At 41.4% G+C, this 20,005-nt stretch overlaps 1 protein-coding gene across 2 annotated transcripts in view; it reads left to right on the plus strand.

Moving 5' to 3' along the window:
* Positions 1 to 20,005, plus strand: part of SFI1 (SFI1 centrin binding protein) — a 115,141-nt gene that overhangs the window by 40,476 nt on the left and 54,660 nt on the right. For both annotated transcript variants that reach the window (XM_075831546.1, XM_075831543.1), the window contains exons 14-15: positions 2,002 to 2,083; positions 3,766 to 3,944. In XM_075831546.1, coding sequence (XP_075687661.1) covers positions 2,002 to 2,083; positions 3,766 to 3,944 — 261 coding nt within the window. The remainder of the gene's footprint in view (positions 1 to 2,001; positions 2,084 to 3,765; positions 3,945 to 20,005) is intronic.

A 20,005-nucleotide genomic window follows, 5' to 3' on the forward strand; every position in this document is an offset into this window, starting at 1 on the left:
TTTCATCACTATGGCCGATTTTTCAGTTTGAATCTCAATTTTGTTATTTTTGTTAAGTAAACTAAAAAAAAAAAAGTCACAAGTCTTGGTGGTGGGGAGGTGCTCCTAGTGACAGCAAGTCACATGTCGGGTGGGGAAGATCTTCTTGGTTAGAGGGGTGCCCTTAGGTACACTGAGACACCTGGGGTCTGGGGTGTGGAGATGTTCCATCAGGGGGCCTCAAGGCACTATGTTGGCAGGGAAATGTCTGGCAGGTAGGGAGGCATTACCAGGGTTGCAAGGCACATGGTCGGTGGAAAGGCACCTGGAGGGTGGGTGAGCTACATCAGGGGCAGCGAGGTGACTATAGGGATGATGAGACCGCAGCAGAGGCACCTGGAGTTGAAGGATGAAAAAAATATAGAGGGAGACAGCCGGTTTAAGGCTATGTAAACCTTTGGAATGCCTTCTTTTTATTAAAAGTTTGTCCGTGTGAATAGTGTAACTTTATAATTTTAGTTTTTATTAAAAATTTGTTTTACTTTGAGATACAGCTGTTCTTTCTTCACTATACAGAGCAGCTGTAGCTAGCGCTAAATCCTGTTCCCGTCAGGTCCGTGTTACTGATGGGTCCAGTGAAAGCGGGTTGACACGCAGGATCCACCTGTAATCTATCACCTCTAAATTATAAAATTAGATGCGATGGATTACAGGTGGATGCTGCGTGTCAGAGAAACGTAGGAGCTGCTGTCACTGAACCAGTCAGGCCCGTGGGACTGACACATTCAGGTCTTCGCGAACGATACAGCTGCCTTTGTATAGAGAACACAGAGCAGCTGTATCTCAGAAAGTAAAACTAATTTTTAATAAAAACTAATTATAAAGTTGCACTAATCACACTGACTGAACTTTTTATTAAAAGAAAAAATGCCTTTCAAAGGTGTACGTAGACTTTACGCTAACCTGCTAATGTATGCTGGTAGCAGGAACAGCAAAGTATTAGGTGGAGAGTTGCAACAGGGATACAGTGAGGGTACTGATTTTATATGTGTGTTGGTGCACAGACGAATGCTAAAAAAAATGCTGCCATTTTAGCTAACCTGGGGCTCTGAAGAAGAACTCGTATAGCCACTCAAAGCCTGTAGAAAGGCTGAAAGAATTAGCCCTGCCTCCCATTCCCTTATATACAAATCTCCATATACATGCCCTTGGCTGGCAGCCTATTACTTCATAAGGTGCCAGGCAATAGAAGACTAATAGATGCAGTACTGACATGCCGTGCCAGTACTGCGGAGCATTACGTCGGGCAGCCACATGAGGTGGGAAGAAACATTGTTACATCCTGTACGTTGTCTCCTCGCTCACAAGAAAACGTAGGAAGAGCGCGACTAGGTGGCAGGGCGGTGACGAGGTGCCGGGGCAGAGCTTCGTTCTGTAGCTTGGCCCGACGGCACCATTATTAAACCGATTTAATGATTCTGTCTAAACCCAGAATTGTTAAAGGTGAAATAATCTAATTAATTGATCGCCCAGCCCTACATCTAAGGGAGCGTTCACTCCACAACCTGGATGTTGTACGTACGTGCTCTGCGGATTTACCTTTCTATCACTGCTTCCTTCCGGCGGTCAGATTCCCTCTTCATTCTCCTTGAGGGTCCCAGGAAGGGTTTGGCTGGCCTCTTAGGCCACCATTGCTTGGTGTATTCGAATGATTGTTTGCGAGGCTTTTGGCATCCGGGGGAAGGTTCCCCCATTATGGGTCACGGCCCATTCTACCAGAGCGTTTTTTATTTCATAGTGTCAAGCCTCCTAGTGGCAACAGCATATATCCAAGGTCTGTGTTCCCAAATGAACTTGACAAGAAAAGGATTTTACGGTGAATATGAAAAAAAAAATCCTGTTTTTGCACTCACCTATCGATGGCTAAACTTAGGATTGTGTCCTGCTCAACGTTTAATGCTCAGCCCATAGAACTCGTTAAAATCTCAAATGTCTAACGTTTTCTTTTTGTCTTCTAATTAGTTTTTTTGTACAGAGAAGAGTATTCCTCACTTGGAGCAAGAAACTAGTACATCAACGGGAGATTCGTTTAGCAGAGAGAATGGTAAGTACAGCACAGTAGAGAAATGGACTTTATTTTCTAATGTTTGGCCAGAGTTGGGATCCTTTTACACTAGACGATTAATTGGTAAATACGAGTGCCAATCGTCAATATAGCGTTAACTTTCGGAACACATTTTTATGTAACAATAATTTGTATGTATTTTCATAACTTCAATCATTTTTGAGATTGCTTGTCTTTCCTTCTGTCTCGTCTAATGACTAGCAAATGCCTGTTTACACGAGGAGATAGAATGACAACATGTAATCTTTTTAGGCTATCGTAAAAGATTCGATCAACGACAAGCGAGCAATATCTGTTGCCATAGCTGAACATGTTTACGTTGGCAAATGACTGCAAACTTTTACTCCATCTTACGATATTTTACATGATAATCACTCCGTGTAAAAGGCCCTTTAGGGACAATTTAAGGTCCTTGGAAATCATCCACAATAACCAAAGCATGACATATCAGAAGGGTCAACCTTGAATACCCCGAAATATGTAGCCGTCTTTACCTTAACTTTTAAAGTGAATGTGTCGCTAGAAATTATTTTTTTTCAGTTAATTAGTATTTAAGTGATTACACATTGTTTTAATTTTTTTCACAAGTCAGGAAATATTATTAATTAGATAATAATTTATAACATTTCCATGTGCTGGAAGAGGGAGCAGTTCCCAAAATTGCAGCATGGTCACTGGGGTAAAGCAACCTCTTTGATGTATGCTGCAAATTTGGGGTAGACACACTCTCCTCTAGTGTCCTCACACAATCCCCCCTCCCTTCTTCTGGCTAGTGCCAGGAGAAGGAAGGGTTTGAATGTCTTCAAACCTCCTACACTGTGCGCCGCCATTTTCTGAGCGACTGCACAGTGTAGGAGGATTAGATACAGGGCTCAGCAGACCGTATAACACGAACGTACATGTGCATAATACACACGCGCATAATACACACGCATAATACCTGCTCCTGCCTCCGCTGGTCTACCCTCCTCTTCCTTGCGCCTTCGCTTTGTTGAACATATGGCCGGAAGACGTCATCTTACTGTCCGGCAGCGGCTTCCGGTCCACATGAAAATGGCGCCGGATTTCGCTCCACGGACGAGCTTTGTTTTTGTCTGTGTGGGAGCGGTACATGCGCCGTTCCCACACAGATGGCACACGCAACTGCGAATGGAACGGCTCCCGTTCGCATTCTCTATGGGGTTGTATGTGCCGTATTCCATCTCTGTATGTGTCGTTAATCGACACATACAGAGATGAAAAAAAAATGGCAGCCCCCATAGTGAAGTAAAAGTCAGAAAACATAAAAAAGTAAAACATGAGAACACAATTTAATAACATTTTTGAAAATCTTACATTAAAAGCAATATTATAAAAAAAATAATAATAATTCATGACACATTAAATAAACAATGGCTAGATCCCTTATCTTGACCTTTTCAATGGCTTTTGTTGTGTGATATCACGCTGCAGAGTCCAGTTAAAGATGGCTACATCCGTATTTATACTAGCCATTGCGATCCTTTACTCTATTTTACTGACTCAGCGCTTTTTATGAACCGTACTCCTAATCCAAATGGTACTTTACAAAAAGTCCTTGTTTACACTGTAAATACTGTGTGGAGGTGAATGTTGAAACACACTGTTATCATGATTATAGCATTCTCTACCTGTACTTCTAGGCTATTCTGCACTGCAACTCAAGGTTGATGGAGCAATATTGGTGCACATGGAAAAGTTGTCTGGCAGCTCTTTATGTGGAGCGTGAGGGGATTATGTTGGCTTCAGGCCACTACGACGCGAGGCAGCTTTTTCTTGCTTTCCACACATGGAGGAAACACGTTGATGATATAAAAGCAAAGTAAGAAAATATTTCACTACTGACAAATGTGATAACGTGGTCAGGCACAAAACAAAACTATTTGAGGATCAATTGGTTTTAATAAGGTAACCTGTATGCGGTTGTCTATAATGCAAGATTTTTTTGTATGTGTGCTAGTCTTGCTTGGCCACCTTTTTCTTTTCATTGTAAATAAATTGGATCCCTTAAAATACATAAGTGGGAGAAATAGGTGATATTTTGTGTACAGAATGAATTTGGTCTAATGATACCACTGATAGCATAAGTGAATTTTTAGGCCTTGTTCATACTGTGTGTGCAATTTTGAATGCTTTTTTTTTAAGCCAAAACCGGAATTGGATCCAGTAGAGCAGACCTACAAGGTATTTCTTTATATGTTTCCTCTGTTTAGGTTCTGTTCCTGGTTTTGACTTAAAGAGATCCTTTCACCTCCCCATACATGTGCAGCTGAGTGCAGCATGTAATGGGGAGGGCTTCACAAACCCTGGGGCACTTTACATTATTTTTTTTTACCCTCCTCCGTTATATAGATATCGGTGCCGTTATATTTGGCACCCGATAGTTAAATAACCCCCTGAACTGTCAATGGGGCTTGTTACTATGGCTGTGACACTGTCCAATCAGATATGGACAGTGTTACAGCAAGAGCGAGGATAGAGGAGAGAGTCTGGGCGCGCGCACGCTCTCACTCTTCAGCTGTCAAGATCAGTCTTCTGCTGAACTGGCAAGGGGGCGTCTCACTGCAACGGACAGTGTAAGAGCTGGGGAGAGGGGACAGCTCTTACGCTGTCCATAGCAGTGACACGCCCCCTTGCCAGTTGGCAGACAAAGTACAAGACTGATCTCTTGCAAGAGCTGAAGAGAGGAGAGTTGATTTTCCACAGCATTTCTACAGCAAAATAAGGAAGTTTTTACGTGCAGATTTTGAAGCGGATTTCACCCCTCCTGTACTAAAAAGGCTGAAATAGTCAGTGAACATCCAGAAAAGAATGCGCATGTTGCAGTTTGGGAAATCTGCAGGGTGCTCAAATTCCGTCTGGAAAATGTTCATCAGCATGCAGAATTTCCGCGGCGTATTACAGTAGCAGTAAAGTGGATGAGATTTCACCAAATCTCGTCAACACGCTGCATATATAAAAAAAACGCAGAAAAAAAGAGTTTGAAAATGTAAACGGAATTTAGTTCTGCAGCGTGGCAATTGTTGCAAATACGCAGCGTAATTTCCGCACAGATAAAAAACCTGTCAGAAATTCTGCGCTATTTACGCTATGTGTGAACTTCGTCTATTAGGCCTCATACATACAGCATTGAAATGCTGCGGAACAAATATGATTCACACGCTGTGGGAAAAAAATGCACAAAACGCATGCGGAAATTAACCTGCGGTGCAGATTCTCAAACTGCAGCATGCAATTTATCTTGCGTAAGGGTAATTTCACACGTAGCATGAACACTGGAATTTCCGACCATTTTTTCTGTGGGGAAATTCTGCTGCGTTTCCGCAACAAAAATTTACATGCTGAGGAATAAGATTCCATTTAGAATTTAAATTTCCGACCGCTTTTTTATATGCAGCATGTGGATAAGATTTGTTGAAATCTCATACACTTTACTGCTAGTGTAAGTCGCTGCAGAATTTATAGTGGAAAAATTCTGCAGTGTCTACTCTACGTGTGGGCACGGGGCCTTAACGCTGCGTTACGTGTTCAGGAGGCCTTAGGCTACATGCAGATGTTGCGGAATGTGATGCGGGAAATTTGTATCAAAACCAGGTAAAACCTGCAATTGCATTTTCCTATATTATTTTTTAAATGCGGATTTTCAATTTTGATGCGGAAACGGCCAGATTATCTGTTGCAGATCTTGGTCTTGGTGTTTTTTTTGTTTTTTTTATTTACAAACTGGTTAGATATAATTCTGAAACAGAAACGCAAGATATATTGACATCTTGTGTTTTTTTAAATTTTCACTGCAGGTCAGTTTACATCTGAAAAAATTCTGCAACGTGTAGAGGAGATTACTTGAAATCTCATTTACATTGCTAGTACCGTATTGCGCTATGAATTTGCCGCTGGAAAATCTGCATTGTGCATGTGGTCTTAGGGTCAGTTCACACGTTGCGTAAATACTCGCATTTTCCATATGCTGAGCGGAAAAAACTTTCAGAAATTGACATGCAATGCGGAATATTATTCTGCAGCATGTCAATTGCATTTGCGTAAATGCAGTTTTTGTTGTTGCGGGATTTCCCCATTGAATTCAATGGGGAGGTAAAACCCTCAACAAATAGCAGAAGTTGCGTTTTTTTGCGGCGTTATCACTGCAACCCAGGAAAATAAAATCTTATACTTATCCAGAAGTCTGTTCTTCTTCCTCCTGGGATGACTTTTCATTCCATGTGACCGCTGCAGCCTGTGATTGGCTACAGTGGTCACATGGGATGAAACGGCATCCCTGGGCTGCAGAGCGTGTGACGTCAGGACGTGAAAGGGACGTGTCGCCATCCCTTTTTTTTTTTTTTCTTTGTCGTTTTTTCGCAGTGGACATTCCGGCCGGAAAACCACCACAATTTAGTGCGGTTTTTCGGCTGGAAATCCCTGCGGCACACAGCGGATAGGCTGCATGCTTTTATGCAGCAAAGCTGCCCTGTGTGAACATAACCTTAGGGCTCGACCACACGCTGTGGAATTGCCGCGTTTTTTCCCGGACGGAATTTCGGACGGAAAAAACGCAGCCGAATACAGTAGCTGCATAGTGGATGAGATGAAACCAATCCCATCCACGTGCTGCGTAAAAACTCAGCAGAAATTGACCTGCGGTGCGTATTTTTCGGAAAGTGGCCAGAATTGCTTTATCGCCATCTCATAAGATTGTGAAAAACACCGCAAAATACGCACTGTTTTCTGCCGTAAAAAAACGCAGGGAATTCCCTGCATTTTTGCTGCAGCGGAATGGCTGCGTTTTTCAAAGGAATTGCTGCAGATATTTTCTGCAGCAATTCCGTTGTGTGTGGACAAGCCCTTACTGTTTGGACTTATCGCAAAAACAAAATTCTTTTTAGTGAGAATTATTAACCCCTAGCTATCACAATAAAAGTGTAAAAATTGTCCCAAAAATTAAGCGTTATTTAATTTATTTATTGTAGATGTTGATTTTTATGTATCATGTAAATATAGTTGGCGCATAATTTGAGTCCCTTAAATGAATATTAACTCCTTAATGACGTAGCTGATATTTACCTTAACCCCTTCCCTCTTTGGCCACTTTTGACCTTCGTGACAGAGCCTCATTTTTCAAATCTGACATGTTTCACGTTATGTGGTAATCACTTCGGAATGCTTTAACCTATCCAAGTGATTCTGAGATTTTCTCGTGGCACATTGGACTTTACTGTTAAAATTTATCTGCTTGTAAGACAGGCAGTTATACCACACAAAATTGTTGCTAATTAACATCCCCCATATGTCTACTTTAGAGATTGGCATAATTTTTTGAGCATCCTTACGACGTTACAAGGCTTAGAACTTTAGCAGCAATTTCTCACATTTTCAAGAAAATTTCAAAAGGCTATTTTTACAGGGGCCAGTTCAGTTGTGAAGCGGCTTTTAGGGCCTTACATATTAGAAACCCACAATAAGTCACCCCATTTTAAAAACTTCACCCCTCAAAGTATTCAAAACAGCATTTAGAAAGTTTCTTAACCCTTTAGACGTTTCACAGGAATTAAAGCAAAGTAGAGGTGAAATGTACAAATTTCATATGTTTTTGCAGAAATTCATTTTAAATCCTTTTTTTTGTAACACAAAGTTTTTTACCAGAGAATCGCAACTCAATATTTATTGCCCAAATTCTGCAGTTTTTAGAAATATCCCACATGTGGCCGTAGCGTGCTACTGGACTGAAGCACTGGCCTCAGAAGCAAAGGAGCGCCTAGTGGATTTTGGGGCCTCCTTTTTATTAGAAAATATTTTAGGCACCATGTCAAGTTTGAAGGGCTCTTGCAGCTCCAAAACAGTGGAAATCCCCCAAAATGACCCAATTTGGGTAACTAGACCACTTAAGGAAATTATCTAGCGGTATAGTGAGCATTTTGACCCCACAGGTTTATTGCAGAAATTATTGGAAGTAGGCCGTGAAAATTAAAATCTACGTTCTTTCAAAGAAAATGTAGGTTTAGCTATTTTTTTTTCTCATTTCCACAAGGACTAAAGGAGAAAAAGCACCGCAACGTTTGTAAAACAATTTCTCCCGAGTTAAACAATACTCCTCATGTGGTCATAAACGGCTGTTTGGACACGCAGCAGGGCTTAGAACGGAAGGAGCGCCATTTGGCCTTTGGAGCTCAAATTTAGCAGGAATGGTTTGCGGAGGTCATGTCGCAATTGCAAAGCCCCTGAAGGACTTAAGCAGAGAGCGCCAAAAAAGTGACTCCATTTAGGAAACTACACCCCTTGAAGAATCCATCTAGTGGTGTAGTGAGCATTTATTACCCCACAGGTGTTTCATAGATTTTATTAGAATTGGGCCGTGAAAATAAAATTAATCCTTTTTCATAACGAAGACGTAGATTTAGCTCAACATTTTTCATTTTCTCGACAAATAAAGGAAAAGCAGAACCTAACATTTGTAAAGCAATTTCTCCCGAGTACCGCAATACTCCATATGTGGTCATAAACTGCTGTTTGGGCACACAGTAGTGCTCAGAAGGGGAGGAGCGCCATTTGCCTTTTTGGAGTACAGATTTTGCTGAATTGGTTTCTGGGCACAAAGTCGCATTTGCAAAGACCCTGTGGGACCAAAACAGAAACCCCCAGAAGTGACCCCATTTTGGAAACTATACCCCTCAAGGTATTCACCTATGGGCGTAGTGAGCATGTTAACCCCGCAGGTGTTTTGCAGAAATTGGTGAGCACTCGATGTTGCAAAGTGATTTTTTTCCATAGATATGTCAATATGTGGTGCCCAGCTTGTGCCACCATAACAAGACAACTCTCTAATTATTATGCTGTGTTTGCCGGTTTTAGAAACACCCTACATGTGGCCCTAATCTTTTGCCTAGACATTCGACCAGGCTCAGGAGTGAAAGAGTACCATGCGAAATTGAGGCCTAATTTGGCGATTTACTAAGTATTGGTTCACAATTGCAGAGGCTCTGATGTGAAATAATAAAAGAAACTCCTGAGAAGTGACCCCATTTTGGAAACTACACCCATCAAGGCATTTATTAAGGGGTGTAGTGAGCATTTTCACCCCACAGGTCTTTTCGATAAATGATTGCGCTGCGGAAGGTGCAAAGTAAACATTTTCATTTTTCCCTAGATGTGACATTTCAGTGGCAAGTATGTCGTGCCACTGGAGACACACACCCCCCCAAAAATAGTTAAAAGGGTTCTTCAGGGTATGGTGATGCCATATATGTGGAAGTAAACTGCTGTTTGGGCACGCTGTAGGGTTCCGAGGGTAGGTAGCGCTGTTTGGCTTTTGGAGCGTGGATTTTGCTTGGTAGTTTCGTTTTGAGTTTTACTGGTATTTCAGTTTATAATGCTGGGCATATGTAAGCTGGGCAGAGTACATCGGGCATAGTCAGGTGATATAATAATGGGGTAAAAAAAAGAATAAAATAATCCATAGATGTGTGTTACGCTGTGAATCAATCGTTCATGAACAGGCCAGTGTCGCACTGATTAATTATATCCTTTCTTATCCCCCTTTTGGTCCACACTCTGCACCTTTGCAGTTTGGGGAATTATGCTGGGAAAGCATTGTCCTGGTATAATACGGGCACCCTCACTTCCAGCAGATATGTTTGGGCCTCCCCTTCCTGGTATTCTAATTTTAGGGCCTTGACAATTCGACTCTTGAAACAGAAGAAATGTTCCCCTCAGCCTGCACAACTGCAGATTTTTTATTTCCTTACTTATTGAAGCCTTAACTTTTATTTTTGTTTTTCATAGACTTAGTGGTATGAGGGCTGTTTTATTTGGGGGATGAGCTGTAGTTATTATTGATACCATTTTGGGGTTCATGCAAATTTTTGATCACTTTTTATCCTTGTTTTTTTTTGGGAGGCAAGGTGACCAAAAAACAGCAATTCTGGCATAGTTTTTTAGTTATTTTTATATAGCATTCACCACACATAATAAACTACATGTTAACTTCATTCCGCGGGTCAGTACGATTCCAGTGATACCTAATTTATAGCACTTTTTTATGTTTTACATCTTTTTTCACAATAAAATTAGTTTTGTAAAAAGAATGTATTTTTCCTGTCGCCATGTTGTATGAGCCATAACGTTTTAATGTTTTAGTTGACAGAGCTGTATGAGGGCTTGTTTTTTGCGAGACGAGCTATAGTTTTTTATAGGTACCATTTTTGGATACATGCGACTTTCTGATCACTTTTTATTTAAATTTTTGGAAGATAAAGTGACCAAAAAAAACATCAGTTCTGGTAGTAATTTTAGTTTTTTTTTTTTTTACGGTGTTCACTACGCGGGATAAATAACATAATATTTTTATAGTTATGGTCGCAGCGATACCAAATATGTATGGTTTTATTATTTTTTTTTCAATAATAAATGGCTTGATAAGGGAAAAAGGGAGATTGTGTTTTATTACTTGAAACTTTTATTGTATTTTTTACAACTTTTTTATTTTTACTTTTTTTTACACTTTTCTTTAGTCCCACTAGGGGACTTGAAGCTCCAACTTTTTGATTGTTCTAATACATTGCACTACCTGTGTAGTGCAATGTAATACAGGGTGAGCCATTTATATGGATACACCTAAATAAAATGGGAATGGTTGGTGATATTAACTTCCTGTTTGTGGCACATTAGTATATGGGAGGGGGGAAACTTTTCAAGCTGGGTGTTGACCATGGCGGGCATTTTAAAGTCGGCCATTTTGTATCCAACTTTAGTTTTTTCAATGGGAAGAGGGTCATGTGACACATCAAACTTATCGAGAATTTCACAAGAAAAACAATGGTGTGCTTGGTTTTAACATTACTTTATTCTTTCATGAGTTATTTAAAAGTTTCTGACCACTTATAAAATGTGTTCAAAGTGCTGCCCATTGTGTTGGATTGTCAATGCAACCCTCTTATCCCACTCTTCACACACTGATAGCAACACCGCAGAAGAAATGCCTCCCGATCTGACCCCCTTAGACTTTTATCTTTGGGGTCATCTGAAGGCAATTGTCTATGCTGTGAAGATACGAGATGTGCAGCAACTGAAACTACGGATACTGGAAGCCTGTGCTAGCATTTCTTCTGCGGTGTTGCTATCAGTGTGTGAAGAGTGGGAGAAGAGGGTTGCATTGACAATCCAACACAATGGGCAGCACTTTGAACACATTTTATAAGTGGTCAGAAACTTGTAAATAACTCATGAAAGAATAAAGTAATGTTCAAACCAAGCATACCATTGTTTTTCTTGTGAAATTCTCGATAAGTTTGATGTCACATGACCCTCTCCCCATTGAAAAAACTAAAGTTGGATACAAAATGGCCGACTTCAAAATGGCCGCCATGGTCAACACCCAGCTTGAAAAGTTTCCCCCCTCCCATATACTAATGTGCCACAAACAGGAAGTTAATATCTCCAACCATTCCCATCTTATTTAGGTGTATCCATATAAATGGCCCACCCTGTAGAATTGTCAGTAATTCACTTACCGCAATCCGATCAGGCTCCGCCTCCGGTCGGGGCCTAATCGACATCAGTAATGGCAGACAGGAGGCCATTGTTAGGCCTCTTGTTGCCATAGTAGCAGGCAGCAACCTTGCCATCGCATGGCAGGGCTGCCGTTTTGCTACAAACCACTATGATGCAGTGATCGCTTTCGATCGCTGCATCTAAGGGGTTAATGGCAGGGATCGGAGCTAGCTCCGGTTCCTGCCGTTACAGCTGGGTGTCCGCTGTAACATACAGCGGACACCCACTGTAGATGACGCCGGCTCAGCTTCTGAGCCGGAAGCTGAGTCTGCGCCAACTTGCCGATGCTACCGGAAGCCTTTTAGGCCCTGCCCCTGAGCGGGGCATAGGAGGCTTCTGTTGCAGGCAGACCGAGAGGCCAGTATTGGGCTTCCGTTTGCCATTGCATCCACCTGCATCCCAGTGATTGTTGCTGGGGTGCCGGTGGCTAAAAACCCCTCACATGCTGCGATCTCTCTCTAATGCAGCATCTGAGGGGTAAATCAGCCGGATCGGAGAGCTAGCTTCGGTCCTTTCCGTTACATCAGGGCGCCTGACAATAACCCATAGATACTCTATGCAGGTTTTTTTTTTTCCCTCTGTTGGCCATTTATAAAGAAGAACCATGCTGAAAATAGTGTCATGGAACATTAGGGGGGCTGCTGCAAGACTAAGGAGTTACGCTATCTAAAATTTAATTAGGAATTACATCCCTGGCATTATATGTCAACAGGTGACCCATTTGGTCAAAGATAAAATTAGCAGTTTTCAGAGAGGTATACATGTCTATTACCAGGGGAGTTTCTATATTAATACATAGGAAAGTAGACGCTGAGGTTTATAACATCCTTATCGATACAGAAGGAAGGTATATCATCCTTTATGGATGTTTTGATGGAGTAACCTGTGTTCTTGCAGCGGTATACACCCCCCCCCCCCCTTTTTTCGTCATGTGTGATCAAGGTGGTCTCGCAATAATTGATATCGAAACCAAAATGCCCCTTCTTATTAAATGGAGATTTCAATGAAGTCATGGATGCCGAGTTAGACCGATTCCGGAAAAATCCAATAGTATCACATGGGTCAGCAACTAAGTTGATGGGTTTAACATCTGAATTGGGCTGGCTTGATATATGGCGGACGACGAACCCCCATTCTAAGAAATTTTCATGCTTTACAAGTTCTAGGGAGGTGATGTCAAGAATCAACGTTACCTTCATTAATCAATGTTGAGGTCTATAACCCGTTAGTGACCGGCCCATCGTGTTTCTACGTCGGTCACTAACGGGCCTTATTCCGATGCCATAGACTTTTTACGTCACGGCATCGGAATAAGTAAACGGAGCAGGGAACTGTCAGATCTCCCTGCTCTCAGCTGCTAGAGGCAGCTGAGGGCTGGGAGCGTCCCTGCTCTGCCGTGTGAGATCGATATTAGTATCGATCTCACACGTTTAACCCCTCAGATGCGGTGCTCAATAGCGAGCACCGCATCTGAGTGGTTTTGGAGAGAGGGAGGGAGCTCCCTCTCTCCCCCACCGACACCCGGCGATACGATCGCCGAGTGTCTGTGTCTCTAATGGCAGCCGGGGGTCTAATAAAGGCCCCCATGTCTGCCTGTAATGAATGCCTGCTAGATCATGCCGCAGGCATGACCTAGCAGATGCCTGTCCGTGTTAAACGGCCAGGCAGTAATATACTGCAATACAAAAGTATTGCAGTGTATTATAAATGGAATCGCATATTATAGTCCCCTAATGGGACTAGTAAAAAAGTGAAAAAAAAGTTTAATAAAGTTAATTTAAAAAAAAATGTGAAAAAAATGAAAAACCCAGCTTTTCCCCTTACAAACTGCTTTACTATTAAAAAAACAAAATAAAGTTAAAAAGTTACACATATTTGGTATCGCCGCGTCCGTAACGACCCCGACTATAAATCTATTACATTATTTAACCCGCACGGTGAACGCCGTAAAAAAAATAATAAAAAACTATGGAAAAATTGCTGTTTTCTGTGAATACTGACTTTAAAAAAAATGTAATAAAAAGTGATCAAAAAGTCGCATCTACTCCAAAATGGTACCAATAAAAACTACAAGTCGCCCCGCAAAAAAAAAGCCCTCATACAACCGCATCGGCGAAAAAATAAAAACGTTACGGCTCTTCAAATATGGAGACACAAAAACAAATAATTTTGAAAAAAAAAGCGTTTTTACTGTGTAAAAGTAGTAAAACATACAAAAACTATACAAATTTGGTATCGTTGCAATCGTAACAACCCGCTGAATAAAGTTATTGTGTTATTTATATCACACGGTAAACGGCGTAGATTTAGGACACAAAAAAGTGGCGAAATGTCAGATTTTTTTCTATTCCCCCCCCCCCCCCAAAAAGTTAATAAAAGTTAATCAATAAATAATATGTACCTAAAAATGGTGCTATTAAAAAATACAACTTGTCCCGCAAAAAACAAGACCTTATAGAGCTATGTCGACGCAAAAATAAGAAGGTTATAGCTCTGGGAATGCGACGATTGAAAAACGTAAAAAATAGCTTGGTCATTAAGGTCCAAAATAGGCTGGTAGTTTCTTATGAACCGCATGGGGTCTCAGACCACGCGCTTCTTATCGTCGAGCTTGATCTCAGCCACGAGAAGGGTTAGTAAGGTATATAAGATTTTCCTATCAGTCTTGTTGGAAAATCCATTCCATGAGATAGATAATGAATTGTCAGTGTTTCTGGAAGCCAACTCGGGTTTCCCGGATTCAGCGATATTTTGGGATAGCCTAAAAGCATTCATTAGGGGAATTGTTTTCAAAAACCCAAATATTGTTAAGACAACAGTATATTCAAAGAAATGTTGTTAAAATAACAACTAGAGGAGGCAGAAATGCAATATGTAGATAATCCTTCAGAAGCTACTGAATCTCAGTGGAAAGTCTCCCAAATTAAATATGAAAACTTGATACAGGAGGAAGCACAATCAGAAATCTTTTTTTAGTTGCAAACAATACTATTTTGAAGCTAGTAAAGTTTTGGCCCATATTGTAAGTAACCAATGGCCTTCTAATTCGGTTTCCTCCACACAAAGGGGCAACTTGTTCACGACGCTAGCGAGGTAGTAGAAGAATTCAGAGGATTCTATCAAGACCTGTACCGCTCTAGGTTAAAAGACTGAGGATAGCATAGATAGTTATCTCGATGGAGTGGAATTTCCTAATATTGATAAAGAACAAAAAGATCAATGTTCGATCACCCGATAACATCGGAGGAATTGAGAAATTCCTTGCTGGAAACGCCAAGTAACAAAGCTGTGGGGGTAGGCGGAATTCCATTTTAGAAAGAAAGTAAAATAGGGGGGGACCTCCAGCTCACCTTAGGGCAGATGAATTTCAAATGCCTGTTGCGCACGGATCCTCGTGTCGGCACACGTTGGTGAAATTGTAGCAGAGAAGTAGTTGAGATCCAGCGCAAAAAATGGAAGGTAATTCAAAGATAAGTTAAAATGGAATCTAGTTCCAATTTTATTTGAAAAATATGCATAAAACAGGGAGTCTTAATCCCCCAGCGGGTAAGGTGGATGTAGATGGAAGAAAAATGAATGTGTAGCCTACGCGTTTCAGACGATAGCCTCGTCCTTAGTCATGGCTGAGAATTTTTCCTATGTTAGAGGTAGGCTTCCCGACTCTATGGAGGCCGCAAAAATTATTGTGATCCCTAAGAAAGGTAAGGACCCTCTCTTGCCGGAATCGTACCAGCCTATTTCACTGTTGAATACTGACGTCAAGCTGTTAACCAAGGTTTTGGCCCGCTTGACTGATGAAGGTAATGAATAGTATAATTCACCCGGACCAAACCGGGTTTTTTTCGCGCAGGGTCATGGTAAAGAATGTCCGCCCTGTCTTTGCTAATTTACAATACGTGAAAGTGTACGCTATGAAGGGTGCTATCCTCCTGAATGGTCAGAAATCAGCTTTCTTTAACATATAAAAAGGAGTGCGGCAAGGTCTATCCCCCCCCCCCCCCTTATTTTCTTTAGTACTTGAGGTTTTGGCAATGAAGATAAGAATCTCTGAGAATATAGTGGATTTTCAAATGGGTAATAAGGTCGATAAAATCTCGTTAAACGCAGACGATGTTCTTCTGTTTATAGGGGATTTATCTTCGGTCGACCATGTTATTCGGTTATACTAAGAGTCTAGTGAGCGGGTTGGCCTTCAAATCAATTGTCAAAAATATAGTTTGTTAAATATCTCAGCCGAAGTTAACCCCGATCAGGTTTCCTCCTTGAACTCTGTTGAGGTGTTTGAATATTTAGGCGTAAAAGTTTCTAGACTACATTACACTGAGTATAATTCCTCTTTTTGCATCTTTGAGGGGGAAAGTTAAAGCATTGAATAAGTTACCATTGACCAGAGATGCAAGAATTGCAGTGATCAAAATGTGTTTTTTTTTGTTTTTTTTATTAAGTTCAAGTTTATTAAACAAACTCCACATCAGTACAGGTCATTATACAATCTGATAAGCTGTGAAAACATAACTTCAAAGACCCAAGCATGTATTTCCAACAAAACAATCCCCTTTCCCCAACTCCCCCCCCCCCCCCCCCCCAGCCGGCCGTCACGTTACAGGCTTTCATAGCCTATCTCCTTCTCCCCAGTTCCGCTCCCCATCCCCCTCCAACTCCCCATATGTACACCCCCATCACCACCATTCCTGAATGTGGAACCCCGCCACCCCTGCTCCAGTGCCCCATGTGCCAGTAGTATTCCCTGGAACCTCAGGACCATTCAGACTGAAACAGCCGCGCGGAGCGCCAGGAGTTCCGAGGAAGCACACCCAGAGTGATCAATCCACCTAGCCCATTGTTTTTCAAACTTGTTCCTGGACCCCCTCTTGGAATATATCCTATATTCCATCAGAACCTGAAAGTTAAGCGCACCTATAATTTCTTGCTTCGAGGGTGGTTCCGCATCCAGCCAGTGTTTTGCTATTCCCTTCCTAACTTGGTATAATATTTTTTGCAATTGCCAAACTGGACAACCTATCCCACTCCAGATCACCAACATACCCCAGCAGCATTACCACGGGATCCAATGGAATCTGCACCTCAAACACTCGGCCCAGTAAATCTGACGTTTCTTTCCATAAGGTCCCCAAACTCCCGCAGGACCAAAACATGTGAAAGATGTCTGCCTTTTCTTCCGGACATCTAGGGCACCTGGCATCCGCCTGTAATCCCATCTGTTTCGGAACCCAGGGGGTCCTATACACCCTATGTATCAGAAATAATTGGGACCTCCGTTGCGCTACATTAATAGACAAAGTACATGATGACTCCAAGACAGCCTCCCAGTGGTCCTTAGGAATAGGACCCACATCTCTTTCCCATGTAGCTTTGACTGGTGCCATAAGATCTCCCAGATGTTCCGACAGTAACCTGCGATAGACCAATGAGATCAACCCCCTTAACGTAACTGCTTTCGCAATATGTTCCAACACTCCGGTTGCATGAATCGTAATGTCTACACTAGCAGCTTGTGTCTGCACAGCATGCCGAATCTGCAGGTACTGATAGAACATGCGGGAATCCAACTGAAACCCATCCCTTAATTGCTGAAAGGATTTGAATATGTCCTCCTCGTGCAACTGACTCAGTCTTATTATGCCTCGCTGCTCCCACCCCTGCATCCCTTCCAATTTGCACAGTTCCCACAGATATGGATTCCACCAGAGTGGAGTGTATTTAGTACAATCCGCTATCTCCAGCAAGAGCTTGCACTGCCACCACACCTTATGTATGAGAAGCAGGGTGGGTCGAGTACTCGCCAACCTTTTTATAGCTGTGTGCTTCCAGTCCTGCTAGCGGATCCCCCCCCCCAGATATGATAGGATACGCGCACAGGACCCCCAGGTTTCCTCCCCCTCCCACCCCCAAAAATGCTGACACTGGGCAGCTAAGTAATACACCCACGCATTGGGCAGAGCCAAGCCCCCCTACTCCTTAGGCAATTGTAGCTTCTCCAGTTTAATCCTGGGTACCCCCCGCTTCCACACTAGGTCTCTAAAAAGGTTATGCAACCTCCTAAACCAATATTTGGGGATCCATACCGGGGAATTATGGATGACGTACAGCACTTGAGACATAAGGATAATTTTGATCAAATTCATCCTACCCAGAGCAGATAGCGGGAGCTCATTCCAAGCCTCCACTTTGGCCTTTATCGTTGTTAACCCCTTAAGGACGCAGCCTAGTTTGGACCTTTAAGGCTCAGAGCTCATTTTTCAAATCTGACATATTTCACTTTATGTGGTAATAACGTCGGAATGCTTAAACCTAGCCAAGTGATTCTGAGATTGTTTTCTAGTGAAACATTGGGCTTCATGTTAGTGGTAAAATTTGGTCGATATATTCAGTGTTTATTTGTGAAAAATTGCAAAATTTAGAAAAAATTTAGGTTTACAAGGTTTAGAACATAAACGGCAATTTCTCATATTTTTAAGAAAATTTAAAAAGCCTTTTTTTTAAGGTACCTGTTCAGTTCTGAAGTGGCTTTTAGGGGCCTACATATTAGAAACCCCCCATAAAACACCCTATTTTAAAAACTAGACCCCTTAACCCTTTCACGCCGCACCCCTTTTTCAGATTTTCATTTTCGTTTTTCCCTCCCCACCTTCCAAAGGCCATAACGCCTTTATTTTTCCGTCGATATAGTACTATGAGGGCTTGATTTTTGCGGGACAAGTTGTAGTTTTTCGTAGCACCCTTTATTTCGCCGTATAATGTACTAGGAAAGAGGAAAAAAATTATTTGTGGGGTAGAAAATGAAAAAAACAGCGATTCCGCCATGGTTTTTTGCACGCCATTTTTACGGAATTCACTGTACAATTAAAACAACATATTCATTTTATTCTATGGGTCAATACGATTACGCCGATACCAAATATGTGTAGTTTTTTCTATATTTTACTACTTTTACAAGTAAAAACCTAAGTGTAAAAAATAATTTATTTTGTTTCGCCAAATTCCGAGAGCCGTAACGTCTTTATTTTTCCGTCGATTAAGTGGTATAAGGGCTTATTTTTTGCGGGATAAGCTGTAGTTTTTAATAATACCATTTTGGTGTAAATGTGACGGTTTGATCACTTTTTATTTCATTTTTTTGTGGGAGATTAGGTGAACAAAAAATAGAGATTCTGGCTTTTACAATTTTTATTTTTTTTACGGCGTTCACCGTGCGGTTTAAATAATGATATATTGTGATAGTTCAGACTTTTACGGACGCGGCAATACCAATTATGTTTATTTAATTTTTTACTATGCTCTAGGGGGAAAAGGGGGGTTTTTTGAACTTTTAATATTTTTTATTTTTTTTACACAAAAAAAACTACTTTATTGAACTCATTTTTACATTTTTTTTTATTAGTCCCCCCTAGGGGACTTCAACCAGCGATCGTTGGATCGCTTGCACGATATACTGCAATACTAATGTATTGCAGTATATCGTGATTCTGACACTGTCCTATGAAGCCCTCCTGTTTTTAGTAATTTAAATGCCGCGATCTCTATTGAAGGCGGCATTTAAAGGGTTAAAAAAGCGGGATCGCGCTAAAGCGCGATCCCGCTCGTAACCCAGAATTGTCGGCTGTAACACACAGCCGACACACTTGCTCTATGGAGCGGACTCAGCCCGTGAGCCCGCTCCATATTCCCCCACCCGGCGTGCGCCGTATATATACGGCGGATGTCGGGAAGGGGTTAAAGTATTCAAAACAGCATTTAGAAGTTTTTTTTAACCCTTTATGCATTTCACAGGAATCAAAGTGGATGTGAAATTTGCAAATTTCATTTTTCTTGCTGAATTTCAATTTTATTCCATTTTTTTCTGTATCACAGAAGGTTTTACCAGAGAAATGCTACTAAATATGTGTTGCCCAGATTCTGCAGTTTTTAGAAATTTCTCACATGTGGCTCTACTGCGCTCGTGGACTAAAACACAAGCCCCAGAAGCAAAGAAGCACCTAGTGCATTTCGAGGCCTCTTTTTTATTAGAATATATTTTAGGCAGCATGCCAGGTTTGAAGAGGTGTTGAGGTGCCAAAACAGTGGGAATCCCCCAAAAGTGACCCCATTTTGGAAACTACACCCCTCAAGGAATTAATTTATGGTTGTTGTTACCATTTTGACCCTACGGTTTTTACTCAGCACGTATTTGAATTGGGCTGTGAAATTAAAAAAATGATTTTTTTCCAATAAAATGTAATTTTTCATCAACATTTCTTATTTTCACAGGGAACAAAATACCTCATTTTGTTGCCCAATTTCTCCTGAATGCAGCAATACCCCACTTGTGGTGATAAACTG

This window comes from Rhinoderma darwinii, chromosome 1, assembly GCF_050947455.1.
Source record: "Rhinoderma darwinii isolate aRhiDar2 chromosome 1, aRhiDar2.hap1, whole genome shotgun sequence".
Classification (NCBI taxonomy): Eukaryota; Metazoa; Chordata; class Amphibia; order Anura; family Rhinodermatidae; genus Rhinoderma; species Rhinoderma darwinii.